We start from the raw sequence: 18,602 nt of genomic DNA, 5'->3' as shown, positions 1-18,602 counted from the left end.
ATTCTATTTGTTCCCAATTTCTGCATTGTCATCTTCACAGTCCTCTCTCTAGCCAATTTTTGGTGACCATCTAAATACTACATTTGATTGATTTGAAAATAGTGAGGCACTTGGTGCCAGTGGTAGACATGAAGTAGCCAGTTGTTCTGGACAAATTGCAAGTCCTGCCAGTTTACTTGGCTTTCTGAGCATGTTCACATTTGCAGTGAGGAAAACTTGGGGCTTAAAGCTCTTGACTAGACCACTTTGCAGCTATTGGAGGGATTCCTTTGAGCGATCCAGGGGACTGCTGCTTTAAAGGGTATGCTCCTGTTTGGTCCCCGTGCTGATGCAGGTCCCTCTCTCCCACTGCAGGTTTTCAAGAATCCCCACGAGGTGGTGACCGTGCTGCTCATTCAGACCCTGGGGGCCTTGGTGCCCTCTCTGCCCATCTGCCTCAGCTCCAGTGTGGAGAGGGCGGCACCTGAGCTGGAGCTCACCAAACTGCTGGAGTTCTACGAGGCCACCGCCCACTTTGCCAAGGGGTTGGAGATGGCACTGCTTCCCCACGCATGTAAACATTCCTCTTCCCAGCTCTCCTGCTTGTCTTTACTTGCTCTTTTTGAAGCTTCTGGGGCCTGGGTTTGTTTGCCTTTTCAGGTGACTGATTTTACAGAAATGAAAAGGATCAGTGTTTTCCTTCTCAACAGATATAGAAGCCTTTTCCATGCAAACACTGCCATTATGGAAATAGTTGTTGCTTAATATGTTTACCCAGCACCAGTGCTGCCTAGGTGCTTTACACACTCTGGGAAAGTGATGGACACTTCTGCAGGGGCTTAGAATGTAAAAGAGACAGGTAGGTATTAGTGGCAACAAGTTGGCAGCAAGTTACATTGGGAGGGTAGTGTCCTCTTCCATTTCAAGTCATCATAAAACCTTAGACAATTCAACCTAAAGAGTAAGTTTAAGAGAACAGATGGGTTAGAGGAGCTTTTTGATGGGGCAACAGCAAGTTTTTGTTTTGTTTTTTTTTGATGAGGAAGACCGTCCCTGAGCTAACATCTATGGCAGTCTTCCTCTAGTGTGTATGTGGGTCCCTGCCACAGTATGGCTTGACGAGTGGTGTATGTCCGCACCTGGGATCCAAACAACGAACCCCGGGCTGCTGAAACAGAGCACGCTGAACTTAACCACTATACCATCAGGCCGGCCCTAACAGCAAGTTTTTAAGGGCAGGGATGCTATGTTAGGACTAAGGGTGGCTATGGGGAAAATGGGCTTTCGCCAGCTGCACCTGAGAGCAGAGGACTCCTTATTCCCATTTGGGCAAACAATGCAGGGGTGACGTTTCTCCAGCTGTTTTCCATCTATGTTAAAAGCATCATAAACTTTTAAGTAACACAGACCTCCTGACGCATGCTGCTGTCAAATCAGGAAATCACTTCAGGAAGGCCTTGTTCTATCATTTGGCTGCTGCGTGTCACTAGCGTGGTTTATTTAATAGTTATTCTCTTTAATTACATTCACATATAATTACCTTGTACATTCCAGGGAGTGTGTTTATTGTTCGGGTTCCTGATGATTCATAGGTGTTTTTGGCACGCTCACCGGTCAGGCCTTGGTTATGAGAGAGGCACGGAGGATGTGATTAGCTTCCAGGGGACCAGGATGCCGTTGTCCAAGTGGCTAAAGAGTGTTTAGGCTGTACATCCTGCTGGAGCAGAGTAGAATGAAGGTAGGGCAAGGAACAGGTTGCCTTCCTCCCACTGGTGCTGGACATTATTGAAGAAGAGAGAACCACCCTCTGAAGACTCAGATACAGAGGGCTTTGTTAGTCAGCCATGGAAGTTTAGATTTTTAATGATTCCCATTGAGGTTTTCAGTATATGTGCTGCCAAAGTGAGCACTCTATTGAGGTTTTCAAAAAGTATTTTTTTAATTTAAGAATACTTTGGAAACACACTCAAACATAAAAATAAAAGAAAATAAAAACGATCCATAACTTTATCACTCAGAGAGAGCTGCTGGCAACATTCTATTTTCTCCTAGTAATTAAAATAAAAATATACATTTTCCATATAAACACATATACACACATATGCATACTTTAAAATATTGGTTGTATACAATCTTATATTCTCTTTTTGTGCTTAAAATAATATAATGAGCATTTTTTATGTCATTAAATGTTTTCCTAAGACATGGTTTTTAATGATAACTGTGATAACTATGGCTTACTTTAATTTTTTTATTCACTATTGTAAATAAAACTATTATGAACAATTTTACACATTAATTTTTGAGCCCAACTCTGATTATTCCTTAGGATAAGTTTAAAAATTACAGTTGCTAATAAATGAACATTTTAAAGATATTTATCATATTTTATTCTTTAAAAGGTTTCTACCTATTTTCATGTCTATCAGTAGGGAATGAGGGTGCCCATTCCCCCGTGCCCTCACCAGCACTAGACTGTCTTTTTTTTTTCTTCCCCGTCATTGCCAGGTTCTTAGACAATTAATGATATATCATTTTAATTTTTTATTTCATTGATTACTAGCGAGTTTGAAAATTTAGTATCAAAATTATATTTTTTTCTCTTTTGAATTGCTTGTTTTTATGCCTATTTTTCTGTGTGAGAGTTTATTTCTGGTTAATTTATAAGAGCAATTTATTTAAAATATTGTATTATTAAATACATTATAAAAAGCAACAAAGTACATTATAAAAGTTCATGATATAGAAATCCATAACACAAAATGAAAGTCTCTTATAATCCCACTTGCTAGAAACAACAATTGCTAAAAATTTATCCTTGGGCTGGCCCCGTGGCTTAGCGGTTGGGTGCGCGCATTCCGCTGCTGGCAGCCCGGGTTCGGATCCCGGGTGTGCACCGACTCACCGCTTCTCCAGCCATGCTGAGGCCGTGTCCCACATGCAGCAACTAGAAGGATGTACAGCTGTGACATACAACTATCTACTGGGGCTTTGGGGGGGAAATAAATAAATAAATAAAATCTTAAAAAAAATAAAATAAAATAAAAATTTATCCTTACATAGTAAAGAGTTTTTTCCCATTGTTTATCAAGTATGTTGCAGATATATTTTCTAACTTTATATTTTGCCTTTAACATATTTCTATTTTAATAATTAATACATGTACATGGTATAATTAAAAATATATAAAAGATTATACAGTAAATCTTTTAAATAAAAGTAAATCTTATAAATAATTTAAGTTGACTCTATAATTAATAAGCAATATGTATTCATTATAGGAAAACCCAGAAAATACAAGGAAGGAAAAAGATCATTCTTAACTTACCATCCAGAAACAGTATTTTGAATTATATACATATGTAGATTTTGCATATGAGTGTGTGTGTGTAAATGTGTCTTTAATAGAATATTTTATTACCATTGTCAAACCCAAGAAATTTCATATTGATTTAATATTGTCTCTTAATATACAATCTGTATTCAAATTTTCCCAGTTGTTCCATAAAAGTCTTTGTAGCTGCTTCCCCACCTCTCCTTCCCATTAAGATCCAGTCAATGTACACATCTTGTATTTGGTTGTCCTATCTCTTTAATCTCTTACTCTGAGACAGTCATCTCATCTTTCTTTTGTCTTTCATGACATTGATATCTTTGAAGTATACAGGATAGAAGAATATAGGGACATTCTTGTAGAATGTCCCATGTTCTGGAATTGTCTCATTGTTTCCTCATGATTAGATTTAGATTAAACATTTTTGGAAAGAATTCTGCATTGATAATGATGTGTACTTCCTATGGCATCACATCAGGAGACACATAATATCTGCTTATCAGTGATGAGTTGGATCAGTCACTTGGTAAATGTATCTGCCAGATCTCTCCACTGTCAAGTTATCTATTCCTCTCTGTAATTAATAAGTAATCTGTGGGGTGATGCTTTGAGCCCATAGGAATATACTGTTCCTCAAGAAACATTTACCTAGTGACTTTAGCATCCACTGATAATCCTTGCCTGAATAAACTTTTACATTGCTGATTATAAAATGGTGATTTCCTAATTCTCTGATTCCTTCTACATTTATTTGCTGGCATTCTTTTGTAAAGAAGTGATTTTCCTTTCTTTCTCTTTAATATCACTATGAACTCATGGACTATTTTTTTATTCATTGTGTTGCGATCCGTTATTGTCATTACTCATTTTGAGGCTCAGATTATTTCACATTTGGTCAGTGGTTGCCCCTTCAGGCTGGCACTTGTATCTTTCAATCTTTGAGTGCTTTCTTGCTTTTTGGCACAAACTATTCCAGGAACATGTACCTTCCATGCCTCAAACTTGGAATCAGCCATTTTCCCAAGGAGCTTGGTTTCTTCTAGTGGGAAATTGTATTTAGAAACTAAGATCTAGGCACCAGGGATTCTCATTTTTGCTGGGCTATCGCTACTTCTAGGCCTTTATGGTGGACAGAACTAGGGAATACATATTTTTTAAAAATTACCAGTTTATACTGATACTTCCAAATCAAATCCAGCACCGCAAGATTTTCACCTCTTGCCATTCCCAGTTGTATCTCTTTTCTCTTCCAGTGAGAATCCTGGTTCCCAACAGTGTTTGTGTTTGAGTGTCTGTGTTTTACATATACTCATGCAGTTCTTTTTCATGACTGCATTATGGATAGGTTACACGTATTTAATTTGTTCATTCGACTACAAATGGACTGGTACTGGAGTGCTGGATGCTGAGGATGCTGTGCTCAGTCCCTGCTCTCGTATAAGTATTTTTCAGTGGGAGATAACCAAATGATCACACTGATGGATGTATAATTGCAAAGTGAGATGAGAACTTGGAAGAAAAGCAAAATGGTTCTAGGAGAGTACATAAACAAACAAAGATGATTGAGACTGGCTGACTTGAGCTGAGCGAGTATTGAAGGAAGAATAGGAGTTGACCAGATGAAGAGGGGTAGGGAAGAACAAGATCCTTCTAGACAGAAGGAGCAGCATGTGACTAGAAGGGAGCCTGGTGCTTTTGAGGAAATGAGAGAAGGCTGGAAGCTAGGGGGATTGGGAAGGAGGATGAGGCTGTAGAAATAATAATAAAAATAGCTGGTGTTTATTGAGTGCTTACCGCGTGCTAGACATGTATTATTTTATGTCATGTCCACCAAAACCTTATAAAATTGATGCCATTGTTAACCTCATTTTGTAGTCGAGGAAACAGGCATAGAAGAGATAAGTCATTTGCACACAGTCACATAACTGGGGAGCAGTAGAGCTTTGGTAGAAGAGCCTTCACTCAACTACCACCCTCTTTCACCTCCTACACCTACACCTCCTTTCACCTACAGGACCTTGTAGGCTATGGAAAAGATTTTAGATTCCAACTGAAGACAGAGTTCTTAGGAGTTGAATTGCTGTGCCTTAGAATATGCACATTTAAATTTCTATGTAGTTGAATATAGGAATTTTTGGAATTCTGAGTGTATGGGGTATCCTGTTTTATAAAGTCCCGGGAAGGCTCGGGATGGAAAAATGTTCTTCCTGCAGAACCTTTTCTCTGTAGCAGTTCTCGAACTTGACCTTGAGGAAGGTTATCATTTGAAGAGATTCTTGACTATGATGGGTTGTGGGATTATGGGGGCTGGTGTCTTTGGTAGTGCTTTAGGCAAATAATACACAAAGCCCGAATTTATCAGAATATTTACTGACATGATTATTGAAGATTCCATAAACGATAAAAGCAGATTAACAAAATGTAGTTGCCCCTGAGATGAAACACGAAAAGTTCCAGAAGAATACCTTTCACCTGTTGTTTTCCAACAATTAATTTCCAATTCTTTGTTCATTATTGCCTTTAATTTCCGGTTCCCTGAAGATGAGCATAACTTGGTGAAAGTCATGGAACTGGTGGATGCTGTGTATGGTCCGTACAAACCCTACCAACTGAAGTATGGCGACATGGAAGAAAAGAACCTCCTCATCCAGATCAGTGCAGTGCCTTTGGTAATGTCATCATACTGCCCGTGGCCATTAGGAATCATTCTGTTTGTCAGGCAGAGAGTTGGGGGTGAGATGCACTCGAGAAGGTGTGAGGTGGCATCCGATGTGCCAAGAGTGGGAACAGGTGTGCAAAAAATGGGCTCTAAGTGCCTCATGGGCTCTTGCAATCCAAATGTAAAACGAGACCACAGACGTGCTACCAGTTTTCTGTTTAAATCTCCAATAAAGGTCTAGCAAAACAAGGGGCTTAGATATTCTCGGGATAAGTTGATTATCTCCCTGATTTAGTAATTTCTTATTTTGGCATTCTTTTGTTTAAGGCAGATGTGCAAATGGGCACGGGAGTGGGGCATTCATGGACAGTGCTATGGGGGCAGGTTCACCATGTGGGCACCAGGGGGGAACAGAGGTCATTTCCATGGCAGACATTAAGGTTGTCTAGCATGAGGAGAGTTAACATTTAAGAACTGATCTTACAGTAGTTAAAGTCTGCTGCCTCCTGCCATTTTTCCATTTTCTAGAGACGTACCTAGAAAGTTGTTCCACTTCAGTTAATTCTTGCCCCTGAAGGAAGCATTTTCCTGTTACTACATTCTTTTGGAGTATGAAGTACTCCATTCTTTTGGACTATGAGTACTGCATTCTTTTTGATATGAAGAATTTGAATCCTAGCTTGAGTGCCAGAGGGAGAGATGCCGTTGTAGTCACAGAAAAAGAGGAAAGAAATGAAAAATATAGGGATGCATATCAGGATTTGATCATGCTTTCATCCAGGAGTTAATGTCTGTGTCTCACTGGGTGCTGAGACCGTTCTTCCCTGGGTCAGGCTTTTGAAGAGCTGTCACAGTTTGAGTCTGCGTCGCTGATGTCCCTATTAAGAGATTTTACTGTCAGGAGGCTTGGAGGTCTCCCCATCTTCGTGTTGTCTCTTCACTTGTTCTCGAGTCTGAGGCGCCTTTTGTTTGTCTGTATTTGCTGCCCAGGAGCACGGGGAGGTCATTGACTGTGTGCAGGAGCTGAGCCACTCAGTGAACAAGCTCTTTGGCCTGGCGTCTGCAGCTGTTGACAGATGCGTCAGATTCACCAACGGCCTGGGGACCTGTGGCCTGCTGACAGCCCTGAAATCCCTCTTTACCAAGTAAGGCTAGGGGTGGGGATGTGGCTGGCTACATTGGAGGGCGATGTCTATTCCAATGAAAAATGAGCGTGTTCTGTCTTCCTGCTATGAACCCTGGAGAAGCACTGGCACCTGAGCCCAAGGGGGCGTGCTGAAGGATGTTCATGGGGGCACTGTTTGTACTGGTGGAGCATTGAAGCAACCTAAATGTCTGTCTGTTTGGAAATGGCTAAATAAGATATGGTCTATTCATTCAAAGGAACTCTATGGGGCAGTTAAGGTGTTAATTAGATCTACACATACCAACATGGATAGATCTCAAAAATATATTGTTGAGTGAATAAAAACAAGTTGCAGAATCATATATAGAGTCTCATACAGGATGTGAAAAGAGCATACAAAAAATAGAGTATATTTTCTGTAGCAGGGTTCGGCAAACTGTTTCTGCAAAGGGCCAGATGGTAAATATTTTAGGCTTTGTGGGCCTGATGGTCAATAGAGACTTTTGTAGCAGTCTGCTTTAGCAGCACAAAAGCAACTGTAGACAACATGTAAATGAATGGGTGTGGCCGTGTTCCAGTAAAACTTCATTTACAAAAAACCAGGAGCACCGACCCTTGTTCTGGATCTTTTTTAATACTTTGAAATGAATTACATGTTTCTACAGAATAGGAGTCAGCAAATTCTAGCTCATGAGCTGAATCTGGCCTGCCATCTGTTTTTGTAAATAAAGTTATATTGGAACACAGCCATGCCCATACACGTACCTATGGCCTGTGACTCCTTCACACTATGAAGGTCGAGTTGAGTAGTTAGGGCAGAAACTTTGTGACTCTCAAAGCCGAAAATATCTGGACCTTAACAGAAGAAGTTTGCTGAGCTCTGATGTGGAAGGTTGGGCAACAAACTCAAAACATTGGTTATCTTTGGGAAGTTGGGGAAGGACTAGGATGACGGTCATAGGGAATTTAGCTTTATTTGTTATTTTCTGATTTTTTTAAAAAAGGAACATAAATTCACATGTTTCTTTTGACTATCATGCTAAGTGAAAGAAGCCAGTTGCAAAAGACCACATTATGTGATTTCATCTATCAAAATGTCCAGAACAGGCAAATCTATAGAGACGGAAAACAGATTAGTGCTTGCTTAGGTCTGGAGAGAGGGGAGCATTTGGAGGAGATGGAGAATGGCTGCTAAAAGGTATGGGGTTTCTGTTTGGGTTGATGACATGTTCTAAAGTTGATTGTAGTGATGGTTGTACAACTCGGTAACTGCACTAAAAACCGCTGAATTGTCTCTTTACGTGAGTGAATTGTGTAGTATGTGAATTATATCACAATAAAGCTGTTAAAAGAAAGAAAGAAGGGGAAACTAAAATTAAGTTTAGTTAGACAAAAAGAAAGAAAGCAATATGAGGCCGGATTCTTTGACTTGAGCGATTGAGGTGTAAGGGCCCGTCTGTTTTTGTAAATAAAGTTACGTGCTCCAGTTAGATTAGATGGTTAGATGCTCCAGTCTCTGGCTTGTAGACAAATACATTCTTAGGCTCTCCGAGAGACCTTCCCTCGGTAGCTTGTTCTAGAATGAAGTTGGCTTGAGGCGCAAGAAGTTCTTTTGATTGGACTGAACGCTGTTTTGCTGTAGTAAGCTTAGGGAGCTCTTGTCATTCCAGAAATACTGAGCATGCCCCTGTGAGCTCCGAGGGTCCTTGGACCCTGTGCTCTCGGTCACTGCCATGGGCAGTCAGCACCTCCTGAGGGCAGCTCCCCGTGTGGGCACTCAGGGCTGCCCTGCTCGCAGACAGAGGAGTAATCAGATGAGCCCATAGAAAGAGAAACATCAGCAACAACTTTAATCAAGTAAAATTTACCTCTTTCTCTCTCTGCCACCAGCTAAATTTGGTGGATGGAAAAAAAATTTTTTTTGAGATCTAAAAATTTTGTTATAAAATAAAAATAGTGCTTTCAGAAATAACTTTTTAAAATACAAAAAGGTATAAGAAAGTGGAAGTCTTCCTCCCTTCCTGCCCACCCTTAGGGCTTCTCCTCAGAAATGCTCAGTTTTGAACATTTTGCTTTTAGTCTTCTAATCTTCCTTCCATACTTTAAAGACTTTTTGTTTATCAACTTGATTATATCTTGACTCTCAACTCTGAAAGGTAAGGAACCGAGCTTACTTAAGGCCAGTGCTCTCTCATCCCCTGCTTCTCCCAGCTCTTGTTAGTTATATTTTTACTGTTAGTTCTTCTCTTAGTTATTTTGATTACTTCGTTTTTGAAAATAATACAAATCCATATTAAAAATTTCAAATTGTACAAAAGGATATGTGATGAAACCAGGTCAGCTGCTCTAGAAGGGAATATTGTGAAGCTACCACAACTGCTGATGTTTATAAAATCAGTCAGGGAAGTTACTGTGAAGCTAACTGGAGCAGGGTCCCAACGGGGTGTTGTTCAGTAGCAGGGAGGGTTTGGGGAGAGCATTAAGGAAGGCAGGGGCAGGGAGGATGGAGCTCTCGGTGGGGGGCAGGAGGAGACTGGCCCAACTTGAGCTAGGGTGAAGCCGTAGAAGATAGCAGCTGACAAGGTGTTACACAGCTGTGACGGGAACGTGGGCTCTGGAGCCACCCGAGCTCAGATCCTGGCTCTGACTCATTAGTTGGGACGTTGGGTGGGTTAGTACTCCTCTCGGAGTCTTGGTGCTTTTGCTCTGAGTAAACTGATGGTGGTAATATCTCCTCTCCATGCTGGTTGTGAATATTAAGTGAAAACATGTAATTAAAGCCCCTAATGCAGCAGTTCTCACATGGTAGAGACACTTGGAAACGTTTATTGTGAGAGAATTGGAAGGTTTTGGGACAAATGTGATAAAAATGTGATGGCGATACGCACATCACACGCGATACACGCTGTGGCTAAACAAGCCTCCCTTCCACACCCAAGTGTTCGGGGGCCTGGTCCCCACCCCGGGGAGCTCTGTCCTATGAGCTTCTGCAGAGCACGTGCACTGTTGCATAGTGTATTCTTCTCATACTTATTTGTCATATTTGCAGGGTGGTGACACAGTTGTTTAATCTCCTACAGCTAAAGCACAGTTATGTTCCTCGACATTCCCTGGTCAATTTGTCCTTGAGGCCCCTCTCCCTCCCCCAGGGACTAATTCCCCAAGAAAGCTGTCACCTCTCTTGGTGCAAAGAGAAGGTGCTGTCATTGGGATTTTGGTCTCGTAGCTTTGCACTTTAAAGCGAAAGTCCGGCGTAAAGGGAACGGCAGTATCGTTTGTGGTTAGTGGAGTGGTCTGGAGCAGTTTCTTCCACTTGGTTCTTTGAACGGCCTTTCTCTCCAGCACACAGACTTACTCCTCAGGGCTGTGCCCTGGGTCATCACATTGCGCTCTCCTCGCTTAGAGTGTAGGGTTTGGGAAGGGAGCGAGGGAAGACCTCTTGTGATGTACACGAATGTCATAAGGTTTTCAGGGAGTCTCTTGGCTTCCAGAGAACATGACCCCCCACCTTCGTCCTTCTCACGTCACCCTCCCAAGGACATGCACTTATTCATGTTATAAGAACTTTACATCCTTAAAAACAATAGCCCCCCCATCAGCTTTCATTTTATACTTTTCAGAGAACTTTTGTATATATTATTTCATTTATTTTATTTTATCATCATGACAACTCTGTGAGGCAATATAGAAGACATCATTAAGTCTGTTTTAAAGATGAGGAAACTTGAGGCCCCCAAACACCTCGATACTTCCCCGAGCCTGCAGTGCAAGTCTTTCATTCGTTCAGGACCTATTTCTGGCTGTCTTCTTCACACTCAGTCCTGTGCTAATTCCTGGGGATGATTGTGAGCTGCAGAGAGATAGTCTCTGTTCTCCCAGAGCTTCTGGTCTGTCTACAGCAATGAACATGAAACACGGACATTAAATAAGCTGTTTAATTGTGCTTGTGTTAGGTGCTGTGAGGGAAGGTGTGTGGTGTACGGCTGGAGCAAGCAGCATAGTCTGGGAGGGAGGGTTGTCGGCTCTGAATCCGGTTTCATGCTCCTGTGCCATTAAAGTCGGGCTCTTGGCTGCCACGGAGCTTGGCTGTTTAATCTAAATTCAGGGGTTTAGGATGATGCAGCAGTACCCTGGATATCAGTGAACCACTTGTAGTATCCCAGGTGACAGTCTGGTCTTATAGAGGGACCATGATGTTTTTAAACAGTTCTTTGAACCAGCTCCCAAAGAAATGCGTCTGTTATGATGAGGGAGTAATTTACCAGCGTCATCTCTTGCCTGGTTGGTCACCAGAGTCTCAGTCTTAGTGGCCACCTCCTTCCCCCTCATCTTGAGCATCTCTCTTAAAGTTGCTCTGCCAGGTGAAAAAAATGGTCTTGCCACACAGAGAAGACCTTTTAGTGGTCAGAGCTTTATAAGTAGTCTCACCTCTCTGTAGGAGTCTCTAAAGACACTCTCAAGGTCATTAGCAATTTATCCAAATCTGTGTCATTCCAGGTGTCTTTAGGTCTGAGGAGTTTATGATGACACCCCTCTCGGTTTTTGTCCTTCCCCACAGGTACGTGTCTGATTTCACCAGTACTCTCCACTCAGTACGAAAGAAGTGCAAGCTGGAGGATGTTCCTCCCAACTCCCTTTTTCAGGAAGATTGGACGGCTTTTCAGAACTCCGTTAGGTGAAGTGGGGGTTGTGATTTCAGCATATGCCTAATGTAATAAGCATAAACATGCATAATATAATATATAAAAATGATAAAGGGGGCCGACCTGGTGGCATAGTGGTTAAGTGCGCACGCTCCGCTTCGGCGGCCTGGGGTTTGTGGGTTTGGAATCCAGGTGCAGACCTACACACCACTCGTCAGCCATGCTGTGGCAGGCGTCCCACATACAAGATAGAGGAAGATAGGCACAGAAGTTAGCTCAGGGCCAATCTTCCTCATCAAAAAAAAACAAGAAGAATAAGATAAATGTGTGTGTAAGGGATTCATTTTTTTCCTGTCTTTCACTGTTTTTTTTTTAAAAGCAAATACTCTGGAATCTAAAAACAAGCCAATAAACAAAAAACCAAACCAAACCAAACAAACACCAAAAAGATCCCCCTTGCTCTTAAAATATTTTTATAAGTTCTTTATGAATGCCTCATCTTTTTTGGTGAGTTAAATTTTTCGTATTTGCGTCAAGATTTTTCCATCTTAGCTTATAGTTTTTACAGACCTAAAGTAACTTAGAGCTTATGTTTTAGAAAATGCGCAGCTGATTCGATCCTGTTTCTGGATCTAAACGCATTAGTGCTAAGTGGTAAAACAGTGCTGTTTGGCTTGGAAAGGTCCATGTAAGAGTTCCATGAAAGGCACTGAGGTACCCCTCCCAGGGGTTGTTGACAGCCAGATTCTGGGGTAACCTGTGTGATGGTGGGCCAATAGGTAGACACGCTGTTGCCCCAAGCCCTGAGGTCTGGTGGAAGTGTGAACAGCAGTGGCCTGAGAAGTTTGGCTCTTGGTATGTCCAGACAGAGAGCACAGACTGCTGGCCTGTGGCCAGATCTGACCTATGTACATGTTTTGTTTGATCACAGCATTTAAAAATTTTTGGATTAGTTGCCAACATTTAAAAACCAGATTTAACATAATCCAGATTTCTAACATCACTTAAAAATTGGAACTTCTGAAAGCACTGGGCCTGCATTGTCCCAAGGCCATGACCTAGTGGGGCTGGTAGCCAAAGTCCCCAGTAGGCTGGGTATATGTTCTCTGTTGTGCTGTGGTTCTACTCCCATGTGGTCTAACAACTATCCTATTAGGCTGAGCGAAAAAGCAATCTAGAAATTTCTTTTCCTTAAAGCCATTCTTCATGGATATACATTCTGAAAAGAGATGCTGTTCTTCACTCACTTAGATTTCTTGCCTGACTCCTGGCCTAGGTGGTGTGTGCAGGGTGCCCATGACACATGCAAGTCTCAGTGCAGTATCCCACGCCAGGGCAGATCCAGACCCTCTGAAGGCTGTCTTTAATTAGGGTAAATCCAGGACCATTTGGAGTATCTCCTCATGGGCTCTGATCTGGACTTTTATTTTTTGATGAAATTTAATGTTCTAGATGCTAACTATATCCCCTATCATCTGTACTGACTTGGTGTACTAGAAAATATTATGCACAAGTTTGTTCTGTTGTACCTGAAGTGAGTGGAATATTTCATTTTCTCATAAACCTTTCTTATGATGGAATGCCTAGATACCCTGGTGATGATAGGCGCTTTCAGAGAAAGTTAAAAGTTAACTAGACTTAAGATGTTTTTAATCCTTGGATTTGTCCTGACATTATAGGTTGGTGTTGAAGGATGCAGTTGCTGCAGTTTGAGGCAAGCATAAAATTACCTAAAAATTAAAGGATTATTAGATAAGATACGATGATCATTCAGGCTTATCTCTGAGAGACAGATGGATTAGTCCTCATCTGCCTTTCGTGTGATCAGAGAGAGAGAATTCTAGTATCAAAACAGTTTTCTTTTCTTTGCCTAGCAAATAGCAGACATCTAACAAATACTAAGTAGTGAATTTTGGTTTTTAAATTTTAGATACATAGTATTTCCAACCCATTTTCTCAAGGACAAAGCTCAAAAGCACCTCCGAATTTTGGAAATGTAAAATTATTTGAGATCATGTTGAACAGAATTGTGATTCATAGCAGAGAGGCCTGTGACATGAGGATATTAGAAGGGACTAGCATTTACTTTTTGCATTAATTACTAATTAATGAAACATTTCAGGTAGGCCATCAAATGGTTAATTGCTTTCCCAGAACCCAGCACACCACCAAAAGGAGTGAATAGTTAGAATTTTTATGAATGAGACAATGTTTGTCCTGCAAATGCAGGCATTCCAGATACTTGAACCTGAAGTGCTTTTTGTTTTGTTTAGGATAATAGCCACCTGTGGAGAGCTCTTAAGACAATGTGGGGACTTCGAGCAGCAGCTAGCAAACAGGTAGGAGACAGCTGTGGGGGCGTCCCTGGGTTCTCCACCAGGAAGAACTTGTTACAGTACACAGCACAGCCGTGACAGCATATAGTCAAATCTGAAAGCCACAGAGCTCGAGGACTGTCTGTACCAAGATACGAGGTGTCATTATTGTCATCATTAAACATTTATTGAGCACCTAAAAAGGGCAAGGCTCTGACCTACTTGGCAATGGTCATATAATTTTGGTTAGCTATGGAGTTTCAGCCTAAATGAGGAAACAGTACATATTGTCTCCAAATTACGAATGGGCTGGGTTCCCACTGCTTGTTTGTAAGTCAGTTATTGGGACCAAAATAAATTTCCCCATAGAAACGGTGTTATAAGTGGTGGTGAGGTCTCCTGGGCCAGTCCACCTTCTGGGTTCTGCAGCAGAATTCTGTGTTGTTCAAGGGAGTGTGTGTCAAAGCAGGATTTCTGAGGTTGGCCCTGGGAAAAGTCCCTTCTACTGCCTTTCTCTATTCTGATACCTGCCAGGACTTTACATTGCCCTGAAGTGGCCCCGTTCACAAAGCTTTTCCCCTCAAAGTGCTCCAGTCTCCCAAATTTCCTTCTTTCTTCCTTTCAGCTAAATCTCTCATTCCCTTGATACAGCTGATTTCTCTAGTCTCCACGAGTCTGGGGGAAGAAGTGTGTTTCATACAATTGTATGAGGGGCTAGCAGCAATCCCTTCACCTCTTTCTGGGATAATTCTTGATTGTCTTCCATAATCTCTGCGAGAGGGAATTTCTGGCAGTGGTACACAGTGGAATGAAAGCTGAGGCTTCCGGGGACCAGATGGGAGAGAGGGATGAGTTGCTAAGGAAGGAGGTCAGAGGTCAAACTGGCCATGGAGTCAGTGCTCTGAGTTGGCTATTTCTTCTTTTTGTCTTCTTTCATTTCTGAACCCACGGATTGTCTTCAAGCCCCAAGATTTTTCACCATGGTTCTCGTTATGGGGAAAGTCTTGCAGTGGGATAGAATGGGTAACTGTTGCTGTCCATAACTCCCAAACGGCCCAGCACAGAAATTATGTGACTTCCTGGAATGAATAAAACCAAAGCACCACAGGTATACGATGGAATGTGTGTAAATAATATGAATGATGAAGTAAATGCCCCTTCCCTCCCCTTTTCACACACACCTGTGCTCATGTGTGCACACACCCTTGGTGAGGGGAGCCTGTGGTGGAAGGGTGAGTAGGTCTGGGTTCACAGAGGACTCCTAGGAAGACGTAAAATTTTAACATTTACGTATTTAAAAGAAAAGCATCGGGGCGGGCCAGGTGGTATAGTGGTTGGGTTCGTGTGCTCTGCTTCAGTGGCCCAGGGTTCACAGGTTCGGATCCTGGGTGTGGACCTACACACTGCTCATCAAGCCATGCTGTGGAGGCATCCCACATACAAAATAGAGGAAGAAGGGCACAGATGTTAGCTCAGGGACAATCTTCCTCAGCAAAAAAAATAAAAATAAAAAAAATAAAAGAATGGCATGTAGCTTATTATTTTCTTAATTACAGTAGTAATTATAGCCTGGCCCCAGCACATTACAAAAATTAAAACAGTTCACAAGTATACAAAATGAAAACTGAAAATCTACTCACCCTAAAAGTTCTTCTCTCCAGAAGAAACATTGTTAACAGTTCCCCTCCCTCCTACTTTATGACATTTATTGAGCCCTGCATTAAGGACTTTACATGAATTAACTATGAATCCTCCCAGTGGCCAAAGAAGTAGGTACTATTCTTACTCCTGTTTACAGATGAAGGGACATTGAGGCATAGAATTGGGCACAGGTAATAACTTTTTAGGTAAAAGAAATTGTTTGTAGAAAGAGCTGTGTCTGAGGTGATACAGCTACGAGGCAGTGATCTGAACCTGGACATGAGCTGAGTCATCCAGAGCGTGTGAGTGTCCCCCCCACACTGTCCTTTCTCACAGGTTAGTGTCTGGCCTTAGACTTGGGTTTCTCTGTATATATATGTGTCAGACATCTTCCATATCAGAACATACACACTTTCCTTAATCTTTTAATGAAGACAAATAGTACTTTTTAAAGAGTGAGGAAGGATCTAGTTAGGAAGGTGAATGGGGACATGGCAGATAAAGGATGAGCCTCTCTAACTGCATTTTTCAACCCAGAGAGGCTAAAGGCCTGGCTTGAACTTTGGTGTGAGAGGAGAACAGACTGGGTGTATCCAGAGGAGCCTTTTTAAAGAGGTGATGTCATTCTGGAAGCACTGAGCCTGGAAAGGAAAAAGAGTGAAAGTCACCATCTGTGTTCCCATCAGGGAGGCCACGCGTGTGCAACTGCCTATAAAGCTTATCTTATCTCCCTGTAAATCTCACCTGCAGAACCCAGACTCCTACCAAGGACCACTCCCCCTGGGTGGCAGAGGCAATTGCTCGAAACACTCCAGGTTACTTCAGCAACATGAATGACATTGGCTATCAGGCTCTTAATATTACCTCCTCATAGAGTAAAGCAGGGCCGAGTTGGGTGTTACCTGAGGGATTTCTCTTATACTGGGCGAGTTGGGTGAGACACATGGAGATTGCCGCGGCTCCTGTGTACTTTCCTGGTGGCTGCCACTTACCTTTGGAATGGTGGTGTTTTTACCAGGATAAGCTGTTAGTGGGACGGTTCAATGGGACAGTCAGGTTTGGGGGATCCAGTATACAAATGTCCATGGCTGAGGAGTGGGTACAACTTTTCAAGGAAAGGAAATGAGTTGAGGAAATAGATGGAATTGTAGTTAGTCCCTCCCTCCTCTGCACGTCCTTACTGCATTCTCCTGGCACAGCAGTTGGCACATGTTGGACTCCCCGGTTCATCTCTGAGCTTGGTGAGGGCAAGGACTATGTTTAATCATCTGATATCCCCAAGACCTAGCTCAGAGCTCATTACAATGATGAGAAACTGTTTCTGTGATGAAGGAAGAATCAAGTGTTCTTTTCAGTATGGTTTTCACAATACTAGTAAATATAATAGAAAATCAGATTCTAATGATCAGAGCATCTAATGGTGTCTGTCTGGATGAAGAGGAGACTAGGGGAAAGATGCCATTAGATCCCTGGGGTTGGAGTTATATTTGTTCTGACTTTTTTTAATATTAGATTTGGTTTTCATTGTAGAGCACACTGTTCTGACATTTAAACTGTAATCTTTAATATTTTTCTTCAACTTGGATGGCAGACTGATGACAATTTCCCCTAGCTGACTGAGACTGAGATACATAGTGCAGTAATCCTGCAAAGGAGAGCTGACTTCCCAGAGGCCAAAGACGGAAGCTCAGCTCCCAGCATCCTGCTCACTAAACGCAGGGTTCCCTATCATTCAAGAAATAATTAGTGAGCACCTGCCAGGGGCCAGGCACTGTGCTAGGTGCTAGGAATTCAGAGACGGAGGCCACTCAGTGTTTCATCCTTACCATCTAGTGGGAGAGAGATGAGACAACATGTGATAAATGCCGTAAGGGAGGTGAGAGGCTGATGTGAGCAGAACACTGAGTGCCTGGGAGGCACGTTAGGAAAGACTTGGCAGAGGAGAAGCCCCTAGGAGCAGTCCTTGAAGAAGTAGGATTTCCCCAGGTGCACAGAGGCGGGGAGAGCGTTTCAGATTAAGGGAGCACGTGAGCAAGGCACGCAAGCGTGGAAAGCACCGTGTGTGGGGTGGGGTGGGGGGCAGTTGGCGTGAGCAGAGGGAACATTTGTAAGGATATGAGGGCTCTAGTGATGGAGGGCCTTGGGTGCCACACCTAGACATTTTTAGTTTTATCTTGGGGGCACTGAGGGATCTTTGGGAAAGGGCAAAATCAGTTTCACGTTTTGGAAAGATCATTCTGTTAACCCTTAGGAGGACAGATTAAGTGGAGTGTGGAAGGACTAGAGGAAGGGAAGTCTACTGTGATCTAGACAAGAAATAGCCAAGATTTGGAAGTAAGGCGGTGGCAGGGACAGGCCAGTTTGGCAGATAAAAGCCCCAACCAAAATTACCTGTAGGCTTAAGCAACAGAGAAAACTGTAACTTCACCTTAATGGCAGAAGCATGTGGCTGCTTGTGTCGGCCAGGGTTCCTGAGGAAGCCCCTTGTCTCCAGGATTTGTTTACAAACAGAGGCATTCCTTGGCAAACTCATGGGATTTGTTTTTGAAAAAGTGAGTGCAGCCTAAAAGCTGCCGCGTCCAAAGCAATTTCTTTCATGAGAAATTACGGTAAAGGAGGGGTCAGGCTTAGCCACACTTGGGATATGCTATAATGTCTATTGTCCTGGTTACATGGGTTTGTATCATTCTGTACACATTGACATGTGTAGGCTGAACGGCAAAGTTGGGCTAAGGAAAAACTGGGGATTTTCAGCATCCATCAGGGAGCGCTCATCCTTGTTGGAAGTAGAGAGTCACCTTCCCCAGCAGCACTAGAGGTGATCATCACACAGAACCTCCTCCGGGCGTTTTTCTTTCTCAGAGGAATTGGAAAGTGCCAGCTTCTTTCAGTAGATCTCACCGTA

The 18,602-nt window shown here is 42.4% G+C and overlaps 1 protein-coding gene across 1 annotated transcript in view; it reads left to right on the top strand.

The window, feature by feature from the left end:
* Positions 1 to 18,602, top strand: part of COG7 (component of oligomeric golgi complex 7) — a 78,997-nt gene that overhangs the window by 36,637 nt on the left and 23,758 nt on the right. Inside the window, exons 7-11 of the mRNA XM_004442701.2 lie at positions 355 to 553; positions 5,855 to 5,982; positions 6,963 to 7,117; positions 11,657 to 11,773; positions 14,015 to 14,080. Of these exons, the coding sequence (XP_004442758.2) occupies positions 355 to 553; positions 5,855 to 5,982; positions 6,963 to 7,117; positions 11,657 to 11,773; positions 14,015 to 14,080 (665 nt within the window). The remainder of the gene's footprint in view (positions 1 to 354; positions 554 to 5,854; positions 5,983 to 6,962; positions 7,118 to 11,656; positions 11,774 to 14,014; positions 14,081 to 18,602) is intronic.

The sequence above is a fragment of the Ceratotherium simum genome, chromosome 26, assembly GCF_057802395.1.
Source record: "Ceratotherium simum simum isolate JZ-2026a chromosome 26, ASM5780239v1, whole genome shotgun sequence".
Taxonomy (NCBI): domain Eukaryota; kingdom Metazoa; phylum Chordata; class Mammalia; order Perissodactyla; family Rhinocerotidae; genus Ceratotherium; species Ceratotherium simum.
This window is presented reverse-complemented; position numbering and strand designations above follow the sequence as displayed.